Source organism: Oryzias latipes, chromosome 18 (assembly GCF_002234675.1).
Source record: "Oryzias latipes chromosome 18, ASM223467v1".
Taxonomy (NCBI): domain Eukaryota; kingdom Metazoa; phylum Chordata; class Actinopteri; order Beloniformes; family Adrianichthyidae; genus Oryzias; species Oryzias latipes.
Genome location: NC_019876.2, coordinates 9,112,030 through 9,138,135, shown reverse-complemented (window position 1 = coordinate 9,138,135; position 26,106 = coordinate 9,112,030). Strand labels below are relative to the sequence as shown.

General features: G+C 41.4%; 1 protein-coding gene across 13 annotated transcripts in view; it reads left to right on the top strand.

Annotated features, from left to right (window-relative positions):
- Positions 1–26,106, top strand: part of LOC101165348 (adhesion G protein-coupled receptor L3) — a 315,502-nt gene that overhangs the window by 148,238 nt on the left and 141,158 nt on the right. For all 13 annotated transcript variants that reach the window (XM_023948941.1, XM_023948944.1, XM_023948940.1 and 10 more), the window contains one exon: positions 23,096–23,205. In XM_023948941.1, the coding sequence (XP_023804709.1) occupies positions 23,096–23,205 (110 nt within the window). The remainder of the gene's footprint in view (positions 1–23,095; positions 23,206–26,106) is intronic.

Here is a 26,106-nt window from a genome sequence, read left to right as displayed (position 1 = left end):
ACTGGTATTGCGGCGCTCTGACAGTCATTTTTACAGAGACCTCCTTTTGCTACTATTGCTACGATTTTTTTTATTATTTTTGTCGCCTAAATTCCCTCCACTTTTCTCAAGAACATAATCATTCCTAGACTCATTTTAAGAGCAGTACCAATCGATCATAGATTCAGGTCTGTGACGCGTCAATCCAAATCTCAATCACATCCAGCTGAAAATTTTCAGCCAATCAGAGCAATTTATCCCACTTAGTCCAACTCCCCCTTCCCTCTTACCCGGACTGCAGGCATAAACGTTTGTTCTGAATGACAGACACTCTGTAACCGATTTTTTCAATGTACAAATGCTCGCGGGCCCCCCAAGGCCCGGGCCAATGGGCTTCAGCTCTGTAAATAATACAGGTCTGGTGTGAGGGGAGGTGTTAAATATTTTATTTGATTGAAATTCTGCTTTCATTGGCAGTTTTAGCTTGTATGCCCTTCCTGAATCAATCCAAATGAGTCCACACATTGACTTGAAGCAAATATAAATGAAAATGCTAAATTTAGTTTTAAACTTGGAAAAAGTGGATAAATGTCTCACTCAAAATCTTTACAATGTATTTTTTTTCATCAACCTTTTTTATGTTCTATCAATATGGAGTAAAAGACTGGCAATGTATGCCCAGCATCCAACCGTTTTATATTAAACTAAGCATTAAAGGAGGATTGGGGTTACAACTGACCAGTAACCCTTTAACACTGCAGATGACACCTAAAAGACACGCTTTTTGACGTACCCTTTGACAGTTTATCTGGTTAACATGTATCAGCTGATGCTGACGAAGCCGCCGCTTGTCCCCACAACAGAATGTGTTAGAATTAACGGCGTAAACGGTTGAAGGGGGAACTTTACGGTAGTCGAAAGAACGTCAACACTGGAGCCAAAGCTTTGGCGTTGAGCCTTCAATGTCTGCTTCCCACTCGGGGTAAAACCAAAATCGACCAAATGTCGCAGTTTCACAAAAGACCACTAGAGGCTGGTGCCAGAAGGGAGCAATTTCCCACTGAGTCCAATGTTAAAAAAAATCTAATTTCCTATAAACATCCTGGTTTCTTAGGTATTTAAGGTTTATAGCTTTAGTTATTCGTGGTAACTCAGAGCAGGGTTACATTTGTATCCATCTTCTGAACCCTTTCCGGGGTCACCGGGTTGCTGGAGCCTATCCTAGCTACTGTTAAGTTAAGGCGGGGTAAACCCTAGACAGGTTGCCAGTCTGTCAAAGGGTTATCACACGCAATCACTTGCACATCTAGGGACAATTTAAAATCTCCACTGAACATGTGAAGCATGTTTTTGGAGTGTCCGAACAAAAGAGCCGTTTGGAATTTGAACCAGTGCCTTCTTACTGTGAGGTGGGAAGGCTAACCACTACACCCACTGTTCATTTCTTATTTTAAATCATTTGAATTTTTACCTTTCAATTCAGTAGAGCTCAGATTTTCATAGACGTGTTTTTACTTTTTTGATTGACAGATGAGTTGTCCAATGGGTGAGCTTTAAACTTTACTTTGTCCCGTTGAGTGAATTTGCTAGTCTTACTTTAAAATGTCATGATTTGAGATTATCCGTCCAGTGTGTTACGGCGTCCTTTCACAATAATGGTTTTAATTAGCCAATTCTGCGTAGCTTTGAGGAGAAAAAAAGGAGCAGAGTTAACAAAACAACTAAAAGGCATAATCTCATTAACCCAGCGTTGCTATCAGGACTATCAATGTAATTGCTCCATCTTGTTCTAAATTAGCACCATCATGCCCTCGTGGGTCACTAAATTACCTCCCAGGCTGCAGCTGTAGGTAGTGACCGTCAGCGTCGTGGGCGCGTCGACACGAGTCGGGAGAGTTCAGCCGAGCCCGAGCTCTTAATCTCCGGCATGCATCCCTCAGGCGGAATCCTTAAGACCCGCAGTGATTTCCCGCATGCCAATGCAGCTCTGGACCGCCGCCAAGCTATCGACACCTGACCCCGGCTGCATTGAACACACCGAGGTTACTCATAACCCCCGCTCGTCTTTCATTATTGAGATGTGAATGAGGAAGGGCGGCGGGGGTGCCAGGAGTTGGGGGGGGGGGGGGGGGGGGGGGGGGGCTCATCGATCGGTCAACACAGGAATATTTGATTGTTGCTTGGGTGGTTCTGCCAAAGACGCTCTCCGTTAGAGCGGACTGCAGGGAGGCGGCGGGAGGTTTTCATGAAGCTCGTTACAAACCTGCGAAGTGACGGCGGCTCCACTCTCCTGCTGCTTTTGCAGTCACGGCCGCGAGGTTTACTTCCTGCTAAACTGTGTATTGATAGTACGATATTAGAGTCTAACCCCCCCCCCCACACACACACACACACACACCCCTTTGTGTCATATGAGGTAATTAGAAGCTAAACACTCTTCTAGTAGCAGAACTCGGTGGGTGACCGTTAGTGAGGCAATGCGGTATTAGGCTTTGAAAAGGAGCCTTTGAAGACGGAAAGCGCTGGAAGCACAGGCTGGCCTGAGTCGGACATTGGAAGTTACCATGGTGACAGCGACTGGAAATGAAAAATCTGTGCTTAAAGGCAAGCTTTTGTGCATGTGTGTGTGTGTGTGAGGGAGGGGAAGATTGCAAGGGTTCAGCGATACAGTGTTCCTATTGATTTGTGTGTAGATTATAAACACAGTCAACGGAGAGCGCTTCCATTTGGATCTGGATGGAGTTTCTGTGTGCTCTATTCAGCCAAACCCCATGTTTACTTATTCACTTTTCCATAACAGACACTGAATAACAAGCTCAAGAAAAAAAGAAGTTTGAATCTGCTTCAAGTCCCACTGCGATCATCTTTTGATGCATTGTAAAAGCGATCCCAGTGGTCCTCTAATTATGATTTTTAGCCAAAAATCAAAGAACCTGTGTTGTTTTCCATGTCTTGGAAAACAACACAATCTCCCTCTGAGTTGTGGGCAAGACCACCCATCACCCATTTACGTGGTCTCCTGCTAACTTACAGCCCCTCAAGCCTCATTTACACAGGTCCATCTGCGTCTCCATTGCGTTGACACAGTTGACAAAATAGAACTTGTTAACCAATCGGAATGTTTACATTGCCTCCATCATGTTTGCATCTGATGTCCGACCCTTTTGCAACGCAGGAGTTCTATTTCTAGCCTTTCAACGTGTCTGTGTTGCGTCAAAAAGACAAGGGTTTCAAAATAAAAGCTTCTGTTGTTATTTCAGGACTCAAGACTGTATTTTATATTTAAGGCGACATGCTCACGAGATAACACACAGTACCTCTGTGGATGACACTGGTGTCCATTTTTGCCATGGATGATGAACGTTTATTTTGGAAGTACAAAAACACAACATCATTTATGACACAAAACATGTATTTTACATGTGAGGAAGGTCAGGGCATGGGGTCGTTTTACCACAGGGGTGGCTGGACAAACCACTACTCTGGAAGCCGGAGGGAGGGTGGATGGACTTAAGACGCAATGAAGACAATGGAACTTGTCACTTGTCAAATGAGGAAGACGTACACGAATCAAGTCGTCCACAAGTGGATCCATTGGAATGGAGCAGAGTCGGGCGCTACAAAGGTTGCATTTTTGTTTCTGCTCCTGATTCTCAACAACTTGAATCAAGAAATACTCAGAAATGCTATATAACCTCAATTTTCTTTATATATACCCTCCATCAGAAAAATGCTACAAAAACATGTTAAAGACATCAAAAATGCTATTTACACCAGAGTTAAGAAGCCCTCAAAGAAACACCAGGTGTTTCTTTTTTTCACACATCATGCCACTTGATGTCTGGAAAAGTCAAACCGGTGGCATTTTCGTCCGCGTTTTTATCCGCCATCCCGTTCCTCTGAAGGCCAGCGGGACGGGGCGCCAGCCGCTATCTGGATGAGGAATCTGTTCCCTCTGCAGAGGCGCTCTCCCGAGATGGGCTTAGAGCCGCAGCAGGGGATGGGGAAAAGGAAGACGTCTCCAAACACCAACCCCTGGCCCGTCTGTCACCGGAATATTTCCGAATGTATATATTCATCTCAAGCAGAGCCTGGAAATGTGTGCCTTCGTTTTCACAGTTGCCCGCCTGCGCGCCATCATAATTTAGATTAAAGCACGCACTCCTCAGAAACGGCACTTCACATCTCTCACAGCTAATTATCATTTCTCCTCAGTATGTGACATCAATATCTGCAGGAAGATAGAAAAGAAAAAACGACCAAAATCGCCACTTTTGTGTGTGTGTGTGTGGAACATATCCCTGCAGGAATAAGACTCAGCCAAAAAAAAAAAAAATAGGACTCCAGGCTGAAAACCCCTGGGGGGGGGCCTTCCAGAGAAAGATAAATCAAGCGTCACCAAGAAGATATGGAGCTGCATCATGTGTTTGCAAGAATAAGGAAAAAAAATCATCTTGGAAATCGTAAATCATTAGACGGGCGGGCCCCAGTGAATAAGGCTCACCCACCAAACAAATCGATTTTGTGAAGTTCCTGCACATTTCAATCCTCCCTTCTGCCTCTTTACGGGCACCTGGGGAGACGCCGTGGGCGTTGTGATTTACATACACTATACAGCACAGAGCTCAGGGATTAGCGCTTCTTGTTTTTGACTGCTGGAGATATGCAAATCGCTATCTGCCCCTCACTGTGTTTATTTTGCTTCTAGCGGAGGACCTGGGTTCAAAAACACCGTCAGTGAGTCTGAACGATTGATTTAGTTTTATATTTTCAATACTGATTTTTCTGATCATAAGGCGCAAAATTAAAAACAAAAACAAAAAAAATGCAGTGCGCTTTATAATCCAAAGTGCCTTATAAATGTTCACTGAAGTCGAAGTGATTGTGAAAGATAGACAGCGCTCTGTCAAAAGTTCTTTTTGTAAATAAGGTGTTATTGTGAGCATGCTAACACAGATAACGTATAGTGGTGGCGGACTGCTTTTTTATATTTACATGTTACTGACAAGGTTGGGAGCTAGCGTAGTCACAGTAATGTTTACTTAAGCGATATCAGTTTTTTTTTACGTGTTGCTAACAAGATTGGCTATTATTTTAAATTTTAAAGACATGTAGTCGTGTCGGACTGTGTTTTTTTTTTATCACTAACAGGTTTGTGGTTAGCATAGTCACAGTAACGTTTGTTTTAGCAATATCAGTTTGTTTTTATGTGTTGCAAACAATCTTGCTAATATAGCTGATGTGTAGCGGTGTTGGAGTGTGTTTCTTATGTGTGTTACTAACAAGGTATGGTGTTGTTGTAAATACGCTATCGTGGCTAACATGTATTCGTGTTGAACTGTGTTTTTCATCATTACTAGCAAGTTGGTGAGTTAGCATTGTCACAGTAGCGGTTGTTTTAGTGGTATCACTCTGTTTTTTACGTGTTGTAAACAAGGTATGGTGTTATTGCTAATACGTTTATGTGACTAATATGTTGTTGTGTTGGTCTGTGCTTTATGTCAGTTATGAACAAGTTTGTGAGTTAGCATAGTCACAGTAACGTTTGTTTTAGCGGTAATAGAATTGTTTTTTTCAGTGGTTTTCAGTGGTTGCAAACAAGGTAGGGTGTTATTGTAAATATGCTGTAGCAGTGTCCGACTGTGTATTTGTGTGTATATATATATATATATATATATATATATATATATAAATAACTCACCGCACTCCACGAGCACCTGGCAGCACAAAGGAACCAGCTGCTAAGAGATGGGACTTACCCCGAGGGACGATCCCCCAAAGGGTGCAGTCCTATCCAACTACCGGCCAATGACCTGTCTCTCCACAACATGGAAGCTCATGTCAGGCATCATTGCAACCAAGATAAATAGGCACATGGATCAATCCATGAGCAACACACAGAAGGGCATTGGTAGAGTTTCCAGAGGAGCCGAACACCCACTCCTGGTTGACAGAACAGTCACTCAAGACTGCAGGCCACGACACACCAACCTGTGCACAGCCTGGATTTATTACAAGAAAGCCCAGACTCAATGTCACACACATGGATCACTGAATGCTTGGAGCTGTACAACATCAACAGGACTCTAAGAGCCTTCATAGGAAACTCAATGAAGCTGTGGAAAACCACCCTTGAAGCCAATGGGAAGCCACTTGCACAAGTGTCCATCAAATGTGGGATATACCAAGGTGATGCTCTGTCCCCACTGCTGTTCTGCATAAGTCTTAACCCCCTCAGCCAAATAATCAACAAGACTGGCTATGGATACCGACTCAGAATTGGGGCCAACATCAGTCACCTCCTTTACATGGATGACATCAACCTATGTGCTAAGAGCGAGCAAGACATTGACTCCCTGATCCACACCACCAGGATCTACAGTACTGACATTGGGATGTCATTCGGGCTCGAGAAATGCAGCCGGATGGTGACAAAGAGAGGCAAGGTAGTCCACACAGGAGGGGTCTCACTCCCAGAAAGAAACAATAGCAGACATTGAGGACAGTTACAAGTATCTTGAAATTCTGCAGGCAAATGGCAACCTGGAGCAGGCAACAAGGAAAGCTGCAACAGCTAAATACCTCCAACGAGTAAGGCAAGTCCCGAGAAGCCAGCTCAATGGCAAAAATAGGACCTGGGCAATAAACAGCTACGCACTGCCAGTTATCAGATATCCTGCAGGAATAATAAGATGGCCAAAGGAAGAGATACAGACCACGGATATTAAGACATGAAAGCTCCTCACCATGCATGGAGGGTTCCATCCCAAATCCAGCACCCGGAGACTGTATGCTAGCCGCAAGGAAGGAGGCCGAGGACTAGTGAGAATGGAAGCCACTATCCAGGATGAAACATCCAAGATCCATGAATAAATCAAGCTCAAGGCCCCAACTGACTGTGTGCTCAGTGAATGTCTCAGGCAATGGAGAGCAGAGGATACAGTGCTGGAGGACAGATCCTCATGGGAGGACAAACCCCTGCATGGGATGTACCACCGGACCATAACTGAAGTGGCTGATATCAAGAAGTCCTACCAATGGCTAGAAAGGGCTGGCCTACAGGACAGCACAGAAGCGCTCATCCTGGCAGCCCAGGAACAAGCCCTGAGCACCAGAGCGATAGAGGCTCAGATCTACCACACCAGACAAGACCCAAGGTGCAGGCAGTGCAAAGAGGCGCCTGAAACAATCCAGCACATAACTGCAGGGTGTAAGATGCTGGCAGGGAAAGCATACATGGAGCCCCACAATCAAGTGGCTGGAAAAATCCACAGGAACATGTGTGAAGAACATGAACTGGAAACCCCAAGGTCAAAATGGGAAACACAAATATGAATAAACACAAATGGGAATGAGAGAGCAAAGATCCTGTGGGACTTCCAGATCCAGACTGATAGGATGGTAATGGTGAACAAATAAGACATTGTAGTGGTGGATAAAGAACAGAGGAAAGCCGTTGTGGTGGATGTGGCAGTGCCAAGCGATGGGAACATCAGGAAGAAGGAACATGAGAAATACCAGGGACTCAGAGAAGAACTGGAGAAAGCATGGAAAGTGAAGGTGACAGTGGTGCCAGTGGTAATCGTCCACTGGTAGAGGACCCGAGCTTGTGTGAGTAACCACCCGCGGAGGGTGAGAGGGGCATTTTTAAATATACAGTATATATACATATATATATATATGATGACACATTACAGTTTTCACCATCTCCCAAACTGTCACCAATTGTGTGTTAAGATGTCAGACATTGAAATCCCCGCTGCCTCGTTTTAAATGAGCACAGTCAGGACTGACAGATGTGCTGGCGCTTGCATTTTAATTCGTCACTGTCACAGCTATTGCGCTGTATAAATCATGCATGTCGTGCATGTGATGATGACAAAAAAGAAATTTACATAGAATTATGATGGCGTTTGTAATCTGCGGTGGATTAACTTTACTCTTAGGATTAAAAAAAAACAACTTTAACAGAAGAAAGGCTTTTTTTCTTGTTCTTCCCGTGCTGGAAAGCCACAGCTCAGCTTCTGTGCGCCGCTACGAAGGAAGCCAATATCGGCGAGACTTGGGATCGCAATCAAAGTTGAAACAGCAACACTGTTCTCTGCTGCCTTTGAGCTCTCGAGATGCGTATCTGAAGACATCCAAGAAAATAGCCGAGGATCACTGAGCTCTGATGTCTGCGTGCTCAGAGAGGCTGCACATGTGGGTGCATCAATAAAAGGAGCCGAGCGCTTGTGACAAAGAGGCTTCATTTCATACTGGCCCCATGACCCCCCCCCCGCCCCCCCTTCCCCCCCAGAAGGATGCTTCGGTTTACTCATTTCTGGAAGTAACACCGCTGGTGTAATCAAATTAACATTCATAAGCAAGCTTTGTTGTGTAATTTAGATATGCTTTATAAACTCCTGCTCCACTCATAAAAACGGTTTTATGGGATTTATTTGAATACCCCCACCCTGGCTGCACTTGTTGAATTGGTCCAACTCCCATCTGTCTTACTGCCAAATTTATACTTCTATGGATATTGGTATCGAAATACAGGATCATGGATTGACCTTTACAAGGGAGTAAAAAATACACCAGCTAATAGTCGTTTTGGTCCTTTAATAAACTGAGCCGTTCCAAGCAAGCCTGCTTGGCAAGTTTTGAAAGAAAGGCTGATAAGAACAACAGTCTACCCTTCTGGCTAAATGATATTTCTTTCAGATTACCCAAAAAGCATGATATATTGTTTAAGAAAAATAGTGTTTTGCTTCTGTTTCCTCTTTCCATATGAATTTTTTCAAAGAGTAAATCCTTTGACTTTCGGATTGAAGCACGTTAAAAAAAACAAATACATCTGAGGCAAAGCCAATTCGATAAGTTTGATTTAGATATGTTACGATGCAGTCATGATGTCCACATTGTTTTAAAAAAAAAACAGTTTAAACTGAATCAACACCAGAAAAAAAAAGACATCGCTAGCAAACCTTTCTGTTATTTTAGCTTTAATTTTGATTGGTTAAAGCTAACACCTACTCAATAGCCTTTTACTTTAATAATTATTTTGCTTCTTCTTTGAAGACTTTTATTGAAAATTATTTATTATTTTACTGTACAAATTGTTGGAAATATTAGGGAGATCTAAAAGCTTCATAAAGTTAGCTTAAATTGAGTAGCGAAAATGTTAAATTCTAAAGCAAAGTTAGTCATATTTATTAGCTTCTCCTCCAACTTTACCATTTTTGATTCAGATGTTTTGATGCATTTAATATGTCCACATTTAATTCAATTCAGTTTTATTTATATAGCCCAATATTACAACCATAGTTGTCTCATCTTACAAAAATAAATGTTCAAACTGACTCAATACAGTAAACATGACTCTATTGCTGGCAAACCTGTTATCAGTTTTAGCTTTCAACAATGTCCTGCTTTTGGTTTATTATATTATATTTTTATGTTATGGTTGAAAAAGTGCAATACAAATAAAGTTTAGTTTGATTTTATTTATTTTGATTGCTTAAAGCTAGTTCCTCTTCTCCGTAGCTATTTATTTTAATAGGCATTTTGCTTTTTCCTAGAAAAACTTTTATTGGACACCGTTTTATTTTATATTGTCTAAAGTAAATAAATCACTGTTCATAAAGTTAACTTCAATCGGTTAGCATAATTCTTCATACTTAGCAGCTTTTCCTTCTACTTTCTCTGTCTTGTTTGACATATTTATAAAAGAAATCTTTGAATCTAAAGTGTCTACTTGCCAAATATTTTTGAGAAATGTCTTATTATGTGATTCAGATCTTTTAAATAGCCAATCTGCAAAAGAAGGAAGTAAAAGAAAGAGATGCGGGGTTTGAATGAGGCTCCAAGGTGATAACCTTTGACCTTTTCCCCAGTGTCCAAGTGTTTTTCTGACAAAACTCTATCTTAAAATAATATTTTTTCTTCGCAGCGCTCCAATACGACACCTACGAGTTCATGCACAGCTGGAAAAGGATTTTTTTTTTTTCCACGGCTAATTAATTTCATCTGAAGGCTGTTGATTTATGCAGTTAAACTCTTTTTTTCCACATAAATTTAGGAAAGAAAAAAGTCATGTGGGGATGATCACCGCCCTGCCTTCTGTTGGTGCTTCAGCCGCATTGTTCTTTAGCTGTTGTTGCACTGGAGTGAACTAAAGCTTATCGAGCAAACACACAACATTAGAGAGGGTTAGAACTGTGTTATGTAAAATCTTATGAAAGCTGGTAATCTGTGCAGAACGCTGAAGGGAGGATTATGCCTGTCAGGGATAAGAAAAAAAACGGCTTAAGATGCTCTTTTTAAAATAAACATTTTTAATGTATACACGGAGTGAGGAGCTCACGAGGGCTGATTTATCCCGACCTTTTCCAACCATCCCTGATGAAACTTATATCAGCCTTTTAAAGGATCAGCAGAGAGAAAATATGACGGAAATCAATCGTCGTCAATAAGTCTTTCTTTAACCACGACTCTCGTACTGAAAGGGGTTTTGGTCACACTTTGACTTTAGCTGAAGAACTTTGTGTGCGTTTGTGCTAAACCATGTGACCGTCAATAGAACACCCGCGTCCTTCAGCGATCCTCACTCACCCTACCCTCAGCCATTGGGGGTGTTTTTCCTTTTAAAAGTCTCTCTGTCTCAACAGAGAGCGCTGAAATCCTCCATTTAGAAAATGATGCTAAACAACCGGACTGCTGCCCTTGACTTGCCATCACCATTATTTTTAGCCGGGGTGTCCCGTTCTCTGGGATCACCAGAGCCCTCTGTCTTGAGGAAGGCGTACTGCGGGCCACACCTAGTGTTTTTCTGATGTGCTTTTAGCGGATAAAAAGGACCAAATGGGTCAAAAACTGGCACCGATGTAATCAGACAGTTGGCAAGCGTTAGAAAAAGAAATTTAAAAAAAAAGCGTCTTTTATGATGATAGAAAGACAGAAATGATTAAAAAAAAGCGCATGCCTCAGCTGCAATTGCAGTCAGCTTGTGTGCAGCACAATGTGGGTGCAGGAGAGGCATGGGCGGCTGGTGCCTCACCTGCTGCTTTCTCATGCATTTAAACAGAATATTCATAGATTTGCTACTTATTTTACAACAGAAAACCTACACAGATAAAAGTAATCATAGATTAGACATGTCTATAAATTAATATAAGATTTTTATTTTTCATTTTTAAAAACTATACTCTTCAAAATGTATGTATTTTTAAGCTATATTTTGCCTCACCTGCCTCCCCTGACTGCACAAATCCATAAATGTGAACCTTTGTCACACTAAAGAACAATTTATGTTATGAAATATGAGTTATTTTCGTAGCTCATGTTCCTACCTGGAAGTAAGAGGCTTCTGAGGCTCCACCTATCCCTCCATGTGGGTGCCGCCCATTTATTGATGTCAGCCTAGAGCCGAGCTCAGCAGCGTGTCTGTTTTACCCAAGAAAACAAACAACATCCGAACTTTTCCAAAGATGGATGTTCAGATTGTGTCTATAAAATGAAAACGCTTTTACTGATTACTGCTAGTTTTGTGGAGAAAGTGGGCGTGTCTGTTAGCCTGGAGGGAAGTGCTGGGAGGGGGCTGTTCTCACTTATCTACATCAAAATGTGGGAACCCACTTGCTTTTGTGGCTCAGAGTGCAGGTTTTTTAGAGAATTACTCAAAAATGCGTGAATGGATCAAAATACCGCTTTGGGGTTGTTTTCGGTGAGGAATGAACATTATAATACAGTTTAAAAGCTCATACTAATTGAATTTGCAGGATATTGGCCTTTTAAAGAGCAATTAATTACTACTCCATCTAAAAAGTAATGGATTACCAAATCCCTCTTTAAGGAGAAGTTACAGATTTTTGATTATTTTCTAACAAAATGAGTTTGGTTAGAAAATAACATTTATTTTTGATCTTTTATATCCGAGTTAAATGGATGCATCAGTTTGGCAGAGAAGCCCAGACCAATCAATAAATTTTTTTTATTTTTTTTTGTTAGAAATTCGTGGTAGTTGTTTACTGTGTTGGTGTTTCACTACAGGAATTAAAGGAAGTGGATGAATTTCCCACTGATGGTGATCAAAGAGGATCTAAGATGAGGCATCTGAGCTCCCAAGATGGTAGAAGATCCACGTGTGGGTGGAGCCGGTGGGTGGAGGAGGGATGTGCTGGGATTCTACAATAGCTGGTGAAGAAGTTTAGAGGAAAAGATGAATCATCTTGATGTCTAAAAGACAATTGGTCATCTCTGGATAGAAAAAAAAAAATCGAGCAAAGTTTGGGATTAACCAGCAATAGTTGTCCTTTAGGATCACGTTTCAAATGTAAAGTCCCAATCGAAGCCATTTTTTATGTAATTTTTAGAAGTGTGGCTGAAAGCAAGAATCTTTGTCATCTGATGAGTTATAAGAAAAGTCTTTGAATAATAAGCTGTGAGCTTTGATCTACTGGGGTTTCCCAAAGGTAAAGGAGAAAAAAAAATGACCTCCTTGTGAGATTCTTCCTTTGAACAATTTATAAGAAAACTTGGAGCTCCCAGAATTCATAGGTACTCTGAGCCCTTTTGGGTCATGGCTTAAAAAACTTTATGTTGGCCCCCGTGTTTGGCCTTAGTCACATGCACCATACGGGTGCTGTGGGATGTGTGCTATAACATGGGGGGGGGGGGGGGGGTCGTAGAGGGGTGTGGCCTTATCATAACCCTTTAACACCAGAGATGTCGCCGGCGACATTTAATTGACACTTTCACATCCCGTAACTCCTTGACTCCTTGATCAACCGATTCTGATAGGCGGCTTTGGATGTCAGCTTTGTGCCAATATCCAACACATTACTAACCAAAAGTGTTGCATAACGGCAAGTAAAAACCTTTTCTTAACCTTACTGTATGGTTTTGCATATCAGCGCAGGGTTGCTTTTTTAGAATTCACTGGAATAACATTAATTGCGTAAACGGTTGAAGAGTAACGCTGGTCGAAAGAATGTCAACACTGGAGCAACAATCCTGTGGTAAAAGCATTAAGGGGAGTGCAAGTATGTATTGCAGTTCCCTTGATGCTACTTGCTCATACAGCGGCCTTAAGGTGCATAGTGATAATGGACCGTACCATTGTGGTGTGTGTGTTAAGTTTAGCTTATTTGTAAGGATAATGTAAGTTACACGCTTGACGTATGAGTGATGTTGTTGAAGGGTTCCCTTTAGGCGGCACTCCAGACGATAGTAAAGTGTAAGTAATGGTTCCCTACTGACCAAACAACACTTTCATTTCCTTCAGGCCATGTCCCAGAGCCACTACGTACGTTTTGTGTATGAAATTTTGGTCTCTTGTCATATATGTGTGATGTATGTGTAATTCAGTGTTTCTTGCTTTTGTCGATGTGCGTAGATGTCCGTCAAAGGTTTCAGCCGACGGGTCTTCAACGTGAATTTGGTTTACAGCTATTTTACGTAGTTTATACACAATTATTACGTAAATCTTGTGCAATTGTGCGTGATTTTGTTCCACGTGTGTCAAACGGACTTTTCAGGCATGTACCACAGATTTATAACTTTTTTTGAGTCCATACATTGCACATATCACGTTAAAATTATGTAATAGACGTACAAGTCACTAGTAAATTGCACAAAAAACAGCGCAATAATCACGCACAGTTCAAGTTCTCCGTTGATGTATATGTTCTTTGCGTGGTTTATCCGTAGTTTTAACGTGGTTGATTTGTGGTACATCAGTGAAAATTTTAGGTAAATTCCTCAACCGTTCTCACTGTTTTTATGGACATTCACGTACGTGTACTGTGGCTGTGGCTGTGTGACATGACCTATAATTTCAAGAGTCAGGGTGCCCACAAGAAGCGTGCACTCATGTGAAACGGCCTTACAGGCGCAGTCTGCAGGATTTGGGATGTCCTTGAAAAAGCCGTTTGACACGTCTGCATCAACTTCACCCTCACTTATTCATGTGTGTTGTATTAGTGTTCGGTATGACTTCACCGTAGAAAACTATTTGCTTGAACATTCTCGCTCTACGGGCTCATTGAAGCGTCAACGACCTTGACCTTTCATGTGGTCCACCTCCTCAGGTTTACCCGTAAAAACAGCTCTGACTGAGACTTTAGTTTTATAAGTCTTGCTCTTGGAACACTTCACTTTAATTGAGTAAAATGTTTGAAGTAAATTTGGGACAGACTCATATTTTCCTGAATAATTGTAGCAAATTGAACGAGCTTTTAAAAAATAAGACATTAGCGCGATAATGATAATCCTCAGATGGAAGGCCGCCTTTTTCCTGGACTAATCCATCTGAGAACAATTTATTCGCTCATCTATAGTAGTGTTTTTTCTTATGAGGTGTGTGGTGGTTGAAAGGTTGTTGGCTGTTGTTCCTGCGACAGAAGACAGCTTGAATGAGAGAAGATGGATGCTGGGACGTGCAGCTGGGAAAGATAATGAATGAAGTCGAGTGTGGGTGGTGAAGACCATCACTAAAGTGTAATGGGTCCCAATAGAGGGATGGGAGGATATTGACTTGTCCGTCACATTCTTTTTTTTCTCCTTTTCCCTTTCTCCTTCGTCCCCAGCTTAGAAATACAAGTGTGTACAGAGCACACAATGATGTAAACAGGAGAAACAGATTGTACAAACAGACACTTTGGTGGCACATGAGATGACTTTGTGTACCTTTTCTTTTTCTTGACACATGAACTGAGATGTGTTCTCTTTGGACAGCAAAAACAAGAGCTGTAGCTCATGTTGTGTGCGGTTTGTTACAGATATGATGGATAAACAAGAGTTACCTTTGTTTCCAGCTTAGGAAGAAAACCCACATGTTGCAGTTCCTCAAATGACCACTAGAGGCTGGTTTCAAAAATGCTGGTTTTCTATTGATTTTTTTCATAGTAAAACAAATGTTTTAAACAGTGAAAACACGATAACAAAGGGAATGTATTTATGTTTAGCAGCTAGGTGGAGTTTAAAGACCCAATCTGAAGGAATTTGTGTTTTTAACATGTTCTTGTGTCGTTTTTCAGATGAAGAAACAGGCAAATATGCCAAATATGAAGACAATTAAGCTTAAAATTGCATTTTGGAGATTCTCTTTATTCCACACAATCCGAATCAGGAGCAGAAAAATGACCAAGTTACCGGTACTGTGACTCAGGGGTTGGAGACTCTGCTATAGGAGACAAATTATTTGTCCAATGTCCTTGGATACACACCTATTTTGACTTATTTTATACACTTTCATATACATTTTATGAAAAATTGCTTGAAGCAACTTTAGCCTCTTGGAAGCCAATTCAGCAAAACCCTCAACTGAACTTTGTTACTCTCAACCTTCGTTTGTATTTTTGCCATTTCCCTCCTGATTTAACAATATTCCACTACTAAAGAGAAACACACTAACCCCCCCCCCCCCCCCCCCCCCCCCCCATCACATGCAGCATCTCCCTTGTCTGTTTGACCTAACCCCTGCTGTCGGATCTCATTATTTTCTTCAAACCCATACATCCATCTGCCCTCCCCACCTCGTTTTTTTCATTATTTGCCCCTGTGTCAGCGGTTAATAGATCCCGGGTATTCGGACCTTTTGCTGTCATCAGAGCCGGCAGGGGGATCAGCCTGCGATTAGAGTGATTACGGTTTGTGCTTACATAGAGCTCCGCTGCTTTGTGCCACATCTCCCCATGTCAGCTGGCAGTCTGCGTTCTAATCTGTCAGTTATAACAAAACAGCCGACAAGAGGAGCTGCAGGAAGTCAGGAAAAATGGGGAGAGGAATAGTTGATTTTGCTGTCCAAATCGACAAAATTAATTACTGTTTTGCCATTTTTGGGTTCTACTCGGCCAGATCTGATACAGTGGGACAAAAAAGTCTAAGCAGCCATCAATTGTGCAAGTTAGTGGGAAATAGGTATTTGGGTATTTGGTCAATAACAAAAGTTCACCTCAATACTTTCTTGTATACCCTTTGTTGACAATGACAGCAGTCAAACTTTTTCTGTCTTCACAAGGTTTTCACAAACTGTTGCTGGTATTTTGGCCCATTCCTTCATGCAGATCTCCTCTAGAGCAGTGGGGCTGTCACCTGCAGGTGTGTGGTTCTGGAATTTTTGCTCACTGTTCTTGTGCCCCAGATGGAGATTATCAGTGGTCTTATACGTCTTCCATTTCCTAATAATTGCTCCCACAGTTGATTTCTTCACACCAAGCTACTTACCTATTGTAGATTCAATCTTCCCAGCCTGGTGCAGGTCAATAATTTGGTTTCTGGTGTCCTTAGACAGCTCATTGGTCTTGGTCATAGTGGAGTTTGGAGTACGACTATTTGGGGTTGTTGACAGGTGTCTTTTATATAGATAACCAGTTCAAACAGGTAACAAGTGCAGAGCCAGAAATCTTGCTTGTTTGTAGATGACCAAATACTTATTTTTCACCATAATTTACAAACAAATTCTTTTAAAATCACACGATGTGATTTTCTGGATTTTTCTCATTTTTCTCTCATAGTTGAGGTATCTCTGTGATGAAAGTTACAGGTCCCTCTCGTCTTTTTAAATAGGAGAACTTGCAGAATTTTTGTTCGACTGTGGAGTTACATATTTCGATGGGTTGCATTATAGTGCAGCTCTGGTGCAATTCCCGGCTGGCTCTTCTCTGTGTGGAGTTTTCTTATTAACCTTGTGCATGTGTTGGGGTCCTCCAAGGACTCCAGTTTCCTCCCACAAACCAAAAACATGCTTCATAGTTTAACTGATGTCTCTAAATTGCCCCCAAGTGTGTATGCTATGCTACTTACACCCTGGGCATGTGATTTGTGTTCAGAAACGCGCTAAACGAGCATTCTTGAACCGCCATGTAGCATAGGCTTTTCAAACTGGATCCAGGTGCGAAATCTCGAAGGCTTTTTCTTTCACAGCTCTATTCCAAAAGACTTGGTGTCATATAATTCTGGCCGGACACAAACCACAATTAATTTCTCCTTAATGATCAATATTTAAACGGTCCATGATTTGAAAGGTCACCATCCATACGTCACTACCAAATCCAAGTCCCTGATTGGCCAAAGTGCAGCTGGTTTGACTTGCAAGGCTTGTTCATTGTCTGTGCGTTTTCTACATAGAGCCCAAAAACGAACAAATAACTTGTGTTGCGATGTGTGAACACGAGAGTTTTGCCTCAACCATGCATTTACGCACGTTTACATAGACTACTCCTTGGAAGTATTTAATTGAACAGCGAGAGGGCCCTGGTTCAAATCCCGGCTGGGTTCTTTTATGTGTGCAATTTGCATGTTCTCCTCTTTGGTTTTCTCTGGGCACTTAGTTTACCTCCCTTAGTCCAAAAACATGCCTCATACGTCAACTGGTGTCTCTAAATTGCCCCTAGGTGTGTGAGTGTGCACCCCGCCTTCGCCCAACAGTAATTGGGTTTGCTCCAGCAACCCCGTGCCTCAGACAGGGTTTAGACCGAAGGATGTGATGGTATATCGTGAACCATCAAAGATAAATAAACAAAAAAAAAGAGAACATCCTAAGATGTACGTCACTAAGTAAACTTTGATTTTTCTTTCACTCTGGCCGTTTATTGAGGCCCAAGCCTTATCAAACGGGTTCGTCCAAGTCAAAGGCACTGCCCTGTCTGACCGTTGACGTCCTACCATGGTGCCCGCTGCTGGGTCCACGGTTCCAGCCGGGGGGGGGTCTATACACAAGCACGCACTTCTCCAGCCACGCCCAGAGAGCAGGGGCCACCGTGCCCTCAGCCATGGCTAAGGGAGCCGCGCTTTAGAAATGTAATCCCCCCCCTCATAACACAGTTGTCAGCAGAGCATGAAAGGCGATCGTCCCTGGCTTCTGTTTTCATAATAAAACGCCATATTTGTTTGAATTATAAAATAATATTAATACTCATGACAACTCTATCTTACTGCGTAGGTTTCAAGGTAGTACATAAATATTGGAATTTTGACTGAAGATATAGTTGTCATATATAGATCTATATATATATTTATCTATATATATATATAAATACTTGTATAGATAAAGAGAGAGAGAGGGAGAGGGAGAAGGAGATATACAGGTAGATCTTTTGGAGCCTGTCATCTCAAAAGTATCTCGCACGCCACAAAAATTTAGGCTCCCCAGACTGATGGATGGATCGACATATTTCCATTGACATCTTTTAAAAAAACACCACCAGGTACTGTTAGGTCTTTGTGTTATGTCTTCCTTCTGCTCTGTTCCCCAACTTAGCTCCAACTCTCTCTCAACTTAAATTTTTTTAAAATCATTTCCTTTAGGACAAAGGGTTTAAGCAACTATGCGTGCAGATTTAAAAAAAATAAAATACTAACACTGGAGGATTTTTGGAATATGGGTCAAGAATGACCGTGATTAAGTCTGCATTCCATGTAATGACTAAACATGATATTTAATCCCTCCTGGGGAAGTTTATATTGTCTGATTCGCTCTTGGATTAGTCTCTAAACCAACAATGTGGGCACGCTCAGATGTAACATCTTCAAACGGATTTTTGGTACCATAAGGCCTCATTTCCCCCTTTTATTGAACAACTCTCATCTAGAGTTTTGGGTGGATTAGTGGATGAACCAGCTGTGCACCCCATTAATGAAAGGATTGTCCAACCTATTGGTTCTATCCAATCATGTCCCTTCCCAACGCACCACCCAATAGACCCTTCTGACGTGACATCAGACAAATGGCAACATCTCCTCCACTGTGTAAAGTTATTTTCCCGTTTTCGGATACAAACAAGCAAAATGATGCTATTTAACCCCATCTTACGTAAATAATAAAACGTAAACTTAACAATTCTAGGGAAATTGACACAGTACTAATTTAGGAAATGTGTGTTGGTTTACTTCTCTTAGATTGCTCACAAATTGAAGCAATCCTCCAATATTTAAGGTTCTATTGCAAATATCAACCTTTGATTGGAGCAGATTTTATTTTGAATGGTTTATATTTTGCCTGATGTTATTCACATGCATCTTAAGTGCAACGGAGCACTAAAACTGATGGAAATTCACGTTGGCCACACATAATACGCGCGGCCAAGACGCACATTGCTACACTGTCGGCACATATTTTACTTTCCAAGGCTAAATTTTGTTGTTGTTTTAAGGGAATGGTTATCAAGCGCCACAGCGAATATTTTAAGTGCTGCTAGAAAGCCTAAGGCTGTCACTTTATCGCGTTAATCGCACTTAATTAATTACAGACATTTTAGCAAATTTTGGTGTTAACCTCTTTCATATACCATGGTCCGGGTGAATACTGGTTCTGATTGGCTGCTGGGTGTGCATTGAAAATTGATAATCCACAGTGATAATGCACGCCTAAAAAAGAAGTTCCGATCACATTGCTTAAATGTTCTGTATCACTGCGCTGGCTTCTTTAAAACAAACTTTTGCTTCCTCATCTCTGAACTGATGCTTTAATTAACTTCTCATGACGATCAGCACATACATCACTATCCTTTGTCGCTGCAGTCAAGGTCACTCACAGAGCATTGTTGTGTTACCGTGACAACGTGCCGCACCACAAAACAAAAAGTTCGCTTTTTTGAAAAGAGTAATCGAAAATCGAAAAAATTAAAAAAAATTAGAAGAAAGTATTAAAAGCTGATTGAATATTTATTCCTTTAATAAGTGACCATGGTGTTACAGTACAGGTTGGAAGTCTGTTCTTCTTCCACTTTCGGCTTCTCCCATCAGGGGTCGCCACAGCGAACGAGTCGCATGGTAAATTTGGCAATGTTTTACGCCGGATGCCCTTCCTGACACAACCTTCTCAAACCGGGCTTGGAACCGTCAGAGGTAGAGAAGGGAACAGGGAGCAGCCCGGAGTCGAACCCGGGTTTCACGGACGGAAGGCGCCGCAAACCAGCACGAGCTAAACAGGTTGGAAGTCTGTTATGATTAAAAAAACTTCATAAAGCCACTTTTTTTGTTGTATTGTAATTTGAGGTTTCCCTGCACCACTATGTCACAATTTTACATGAAAATGCCTAAAAATGAGGGTTTTTACGGCAATTATTAGGTTGAAAAATTTTGCGATTCGAATCGATTAAGTAGCATAATTAACTACCGGCCACAATTAGTTAAACGCACAAAAAAATGTAATTGAATGACAGCATTAAAAATAAGTCAAATGGTCGCACACATTTATATTTTTCAGAAATAACGTTACCATAGTCAATTCCTTTTTTCCTATCCATTTGATCCTTTTTAACCTTAATTCTTCTACAGATCAGACCGTTATCAGCAAAAGCAGAGAAAATATTACAACAGTAATTAGTTTTACTTTCGTGTCAGACCCACTGCAATCGTCTTACTTTTCCTCCGGTTTCAGTGTTTTGTGAACACGGAAAAGGCCAGAACACACACAAAGCTATCATCAGCATAAATTAGAGGAATGAAAATGCTAGCATACAGTAAAGTACTTCTAACCTTTGTCTAACAGAGAGATATGATCCACGACTCATTTAAATCAATTTGGGGAAGCAGCTGGCCAGTTTTCTGTTGGCAAGATTATTTCAATTTGCTTTTTGATTTGTGAACAATCCGAGAGAAGAAAACAAATACAGCTTAGAAAATAAATATCAAAAACATTTTCTTTACGATTGGTAGGATTACCTTCTGTTACTTACCAGTATGTTGAATAGTGTTGTATGTTGTTTAGTTGTTGGTTTTGCCTGTCTATATCTGTAAACGGGGAGCATAACTTCACACTGTGGCGGACATGACGCCATTTTGGCTTTTTCGTCTTAAAGAGGAGACCATGGAGGCGAGAGCGCCACCTCCATTGTTGTTTCCCCCTCTTTCATGGACCTGCCTATTTACTTTGACTGACATTTACCGATTAGGAATGAACTCTTCTCTGCCGGCATCAGGGCAGTCCAGGGAAAGTCGGGGAGTGAGAGAGACGGAGAACAGGGGTGTGGGGGTTCATGAACCCATAAACGCTCACATGGGAGAAAGCCGGCAGACCATATCTCATTACAGCTTTGCCTGTAAACGAGATGGTCTCTTCTTGCTTGTCCCTCACTGCTTCGATTGATTAGTCGGGAACCAATCAATGTTAATTAAGGTGTAGAGAATCCTTTAATTGTTGAGTATGAATCATTGTGTCAGACCCCGCCTTGACCTTCACAAGACTTACCCTGTGAGAAGTCCTGCTAGGAAATAAATATGGTTTATGTATTGCTGGGTAATGGTAATCTTTAAAGGAGTAAGGACTTGATGGATGGCGGTGTGCATTAGCGTCACGCTAAGATCCGGACCAAACCAACGTTCAGGTGCTGTATTTTCGCTTCGCAAAGCAAGAATAGATCAATTCCTGTCACAATGTTTAGGAGCCAACTTTGGAAGATAAGTATTGCTATTAGTGGAGGTGTGGAGGCTCTCTGTGCATGTGAAGTGAGCCTCTGATTGATGACTGCCAAAACCGGAGCGACGCACGAAAACACGCCAGGCACCGTAACTGTTGGTTTTTAATGAAGACCTGCATTTTCTTTTGGAGCTGATTTCGCCCTCAGTTGATTGTTTTTATACTCCCCTCCCGCCGCTGCCATGATGATCCATCATGAATTAATAATGTGGTAATCTGTGGACGGTCCACTGATGGAGCGTCCTGTTCCTCACAAAGAGACCAATGGATCTGATCGGAAACTTTGAATAAACATCAAACATTGAAAAACAGAGCATTATGGGATCGTTTTTAAACAAATATTTATATTCTTTTGATTTGTCCGCTTTTTTGGGCCCCTCGCCCAATTTTTGAACAAATATTACAAATACTTTATTTGTAGAAATAGAGCCAAAATATTGTATTGTATTTTTTGGACAATGGCCGGCTCAGTGACCTAGTGGAAGAGTGTTCGCCCTGATACTTGGAGGTTGTGGGTTCAATCCGCAGTCAGGTCTTACCAAAGACTAAAGATGAGATGAAATAGCTAGCTCATTACGGGGGTTAGGGATGGTCAACTCCAGGCCTCGAAGCCTTGTGTGTCTGCATGATTTCCGGATATCCAATCCCTATTCATGACTGATGACCTGGTTCAGGTGTGTCCAGCCAATTAGAACCTGCCAGAGCAGGGTATGTTGAAAAACATGCAGGAATGTGGCCCTCGAGGCCTGGAAATGGCCATCCCTGGTTGACGGCTGAAAGACACGGCTGTGTCTGAAACTTATCACTGGTGGGTTAAAGACGGAAAACAAATGTCACTCGACCAGGTGTGACGACTGATTGGACTTTTAGGAAGCACATCTACCTACAACCTTTAATTTTTAATTAAAGGATGTAGATGTGCTTCCTATCCTTTTAATTGCCAAAGGACCTGTCACACTGGATGAAGCTCATGGCGCACTACAGGAATTGAACCCTGCACTTAACCAACTGAGCATCCAGCCCAGATCAAAGTCCAAATAAAAGTCCTAAAAACTCTTTGTCCCTACTTCCTGATCACCAAAAGTCCAGGTAATTGTCCTAACAAGTGGTTGTTGTTCCAGTGACTATACCACCCTCAAAACATGACAGTCAGACCCACCTTTTCCAAGTGAATTATACCACCATGTTGGAGTCACACGTCATCAACATGCAACATTTCCATGGCAACTACTCTGGCAAGAATGGTTGCCATAGTAACCAGCAATTAGGAGTGAGTTTGTTGGAAGTGGGCCACACAAATGTTAGACATGAGACCACCGATTTAGATTAGTCTGATTGGTCAGTTTACAACTAGAACAATTTGCATATTATACAAAAAAATTTGGATTAGAAAGATGTTAAAAAAAAAGGTAGCAGAGCAAAAATGGTTATTCTGAAAAACAGAATGACTGAGTAATAGCCGTTAGTATGACATAGACGTCTTTGGGATTTTAGCTTCTTGGAACTACTTCCTGTTTGGAACGTCAGGAGCGAGGGGGGTCAATCAGTCCAGTTCCAATATACATTCAATAGATTTACGTGGAAGGTGAGTTTTGCAGATTGAAATTGTCGCCACAATTTTTGTTGAAGAATGTCTTTTAGCCTCATTAAGCAAACGTGAAGTTACGCCGTTATGTGAGGATGTTTAACAGAACAACTTTTTTCTGCCCTCAGATGCAACAACCGAACCCAGTGTGCCGTCGTGGCCGGACCGGACGCGTTTCCTGACCCATGTCCGGGGACTTACAAGTATCTGGAGGTCCAATATGAATGTGTACCTTACAGTATGTACTCTGCCCTCTTTACTTTTTTATATATATTTATGTTATAACCTACATTTATATTTACAACTTTTGGTGTAAAAGTAAAAGTGTGCTTTAGGGGTACTGAAGTGGAAGGATTCAGGAAGTGGCTTTTTCCTCGTGAGTCATGTACTTTACTTAAAAAGCAAAAATGTTCCTGACAGAATTCTCTACATGAGAATGATGTTGTTTGTCAAAGGGGAGAAATGTTACAATCCCAGCGCCTTTGATGTGCCAGGCAGCAGATAAAAGCTTTCCTTCTCTTCTTGATCTTCGCACGACTTTAAATATTTTCCATCCTCAGCTACATTTCCTTTATCAAATATCCACACTTTTGCTACTTTTTTCCTTCACCTTTCACGATTATCCCTTGCGTTTTACACGTCTTATAATGGCGAGTCCAGGGTAACCAAAGCATCAGCAGCCCACAGAATCCCATCTGAAAGAGGTAAATATGAATCATTGAAAGGTAAAAAAAACAAGAACTACAACAACATGAGTGAAAACATCTTGGAGAGGAAGTTTGTTTGTTCGGTGGAGAGGATGGAGGGAGCACCGTAGAGGTGACCTCATGACCTAAACCTTAATTTATACGCCACGAAACAACAAAGTATCTCCAGCCCATTGGTGTTCCTGTAGTCTTTGACGGAAACTAGTACTCGGCCATGACTTTTGTTCAAAATCCGTGTGGTCTGTTGCTGCTGGATAGAATTCCAGCCATTCAAATTCAAATCAAACCCATCTTGTGAGCATTTGATGTCCTCACATGGCTCCCTCAGAAGTCCTGCACGGCGGCTGCTTTCATGGCTCAATGCCAGAGTCCTTTTTACCTACCATCCAAAGCCGGCAAATAGATCTGTTAAACACGACTTTTTGCACTTTTAGGAATTTATTTTTTAACCAGTTTTGTGTGTTTCATCCAGCATGTGAAACACTCTTCCTGCTGAAACTAGACTTTGATGGCTAAACTATTCATGAGCCACAGCAGCTTCCTGCTTTTTCTCATCTTTAAACCGTAGTTCATAACTTTTTGTCTTTCCTGTTTTAGACATCCTGCGGGATATCCTGTTCCAGCAATTCAAATTTCCAACGTACAAGTTTTCTGGCACTGGCGTTGGTGCTTAGGAGCATTTTTTTTTGTGTGTGTCCAACTTCATCCTGAACTCCTGATGTCATTGCTGTATTTTCTGTGACAAAAATTGTTCAATATGAACGTCTGGTCTGTAGCCAGATTTCATCTCAGTTCCTAAGTATAATTTCCCACTACCCCAGAGGGAATTCTGTCTAAACCATGTGGTATGAATTATTTCAATCACACACACTTGAACATGTTTAAAAAAATAAAATAAAAAAAAGCACCTGGTTTCCATTAGATTTACCCCCCCCCCCCCCCCCCTTACAGTAATCATTTTTTTAAATAAACGTGGTACCACCCAACATCCAGGCCGTCATATGTCCATCGGCTTATTGATGCAAAACACGAGTCAAAAACTGATCCTATAATGGTGGGTAATAGTCTGGTTCTTAATCATGCCAATATACAGGCCAACTAAAGCGGGGAACAACGTCTCATTCTTTTACTTTTGATCAGATAGTGTCAAAAGAAAAACACGTCTGCCGCTAATGCATTAACATAACAGACGTCATGCAGACGTTTATTTATACTGGGGTTGGTGCAGACTATGTAGATTCTTTTTTAGATCGTTTAACATTTGTGTTTTGATTACGATCTCCCTAATAGAAAGTACTAAAAAAAGATCCCTGAATGCATGTCTTATATCTTAGATTGGATGAAGACAGGGCGACTTGGGAGGTGGACGTCCTTGAAGCCTTAGCCACATGCACCTATATGGGGGTTGCCCCTAGGGATCCAACTCTCCACAATTCAGATCAAGCTTCAATTTGTGGTCATGGTTTTGTTTGGATTCAATGTATGCTTTGTGTTTTACAAAACCACAAGGAAAAGAAAAAATAAATTCAGGAAAGGGGAAAGTGACTCATTGCATCCCTAGTATCTACTCATAAGGGTAGCTTGTAACCCTTATGCTATCCTAAGCGCTTTAACATTGGGAGTCGGGTCATCTAGACCCACTAGACAGTGCGCTGAACCTTTTTTCTTCAATGATTTGTGAACCTCACTGGTGTCCATGGATTACATGAAATCTTTCCACCTTTATCCACCTTTGTCATGGTAGGGAGAACACGTTAATGTTGTAAAGGTGAGGTCATCTAAGATAGCACAAGGGTTAAAGCTACGTTCACACCGACCTCGGCAATGCCTGTTCAAGCGACCCCTTCCTATGAAAAGTCTAAGTAAGGCTTCCACATTTAAACTCTTGCATTTGTATGTAGCTGTACATGTTTCTATAACCGTTTTTGGGCTCTAGATAGATAGATAGTAGGCCTGCAACAAATCGCAAATATACCGGTATCGCGATATCAAGCTGTGCGATATACATATCGCTAAAGATAGCGAAAATTGCAATAAATGGTCATCTTAAATGTGCTTAAACAATCTTATGGCAACTTAAGGTCTTTCACAAATCACATAACTTCTATTATACATTTGACCAATCGGATGGAACCCTTTCATAGTAGATGTTTGCCACCTATGTAGACGAGGGGCATTTGGAGTATAATTTAAAGTTTGTTGACTCTTATTTGAATTAAACTGTTGCAGTGAAATGGAAATGATGTTTTTGATGGTTTTGCCATTTGTTCGCAAGTTATACCGTCATCGCAATATCGATCTCTAATATCACGAGTTTTCCTCATATCATCATCATAATATGATTTATTTGTCGTTGTCACACGTGCAATGAAATTTAAAAGTGCCTCCTGGTAAGTGCAACATTCATACCTAAAAATGGAATACTAAAAATA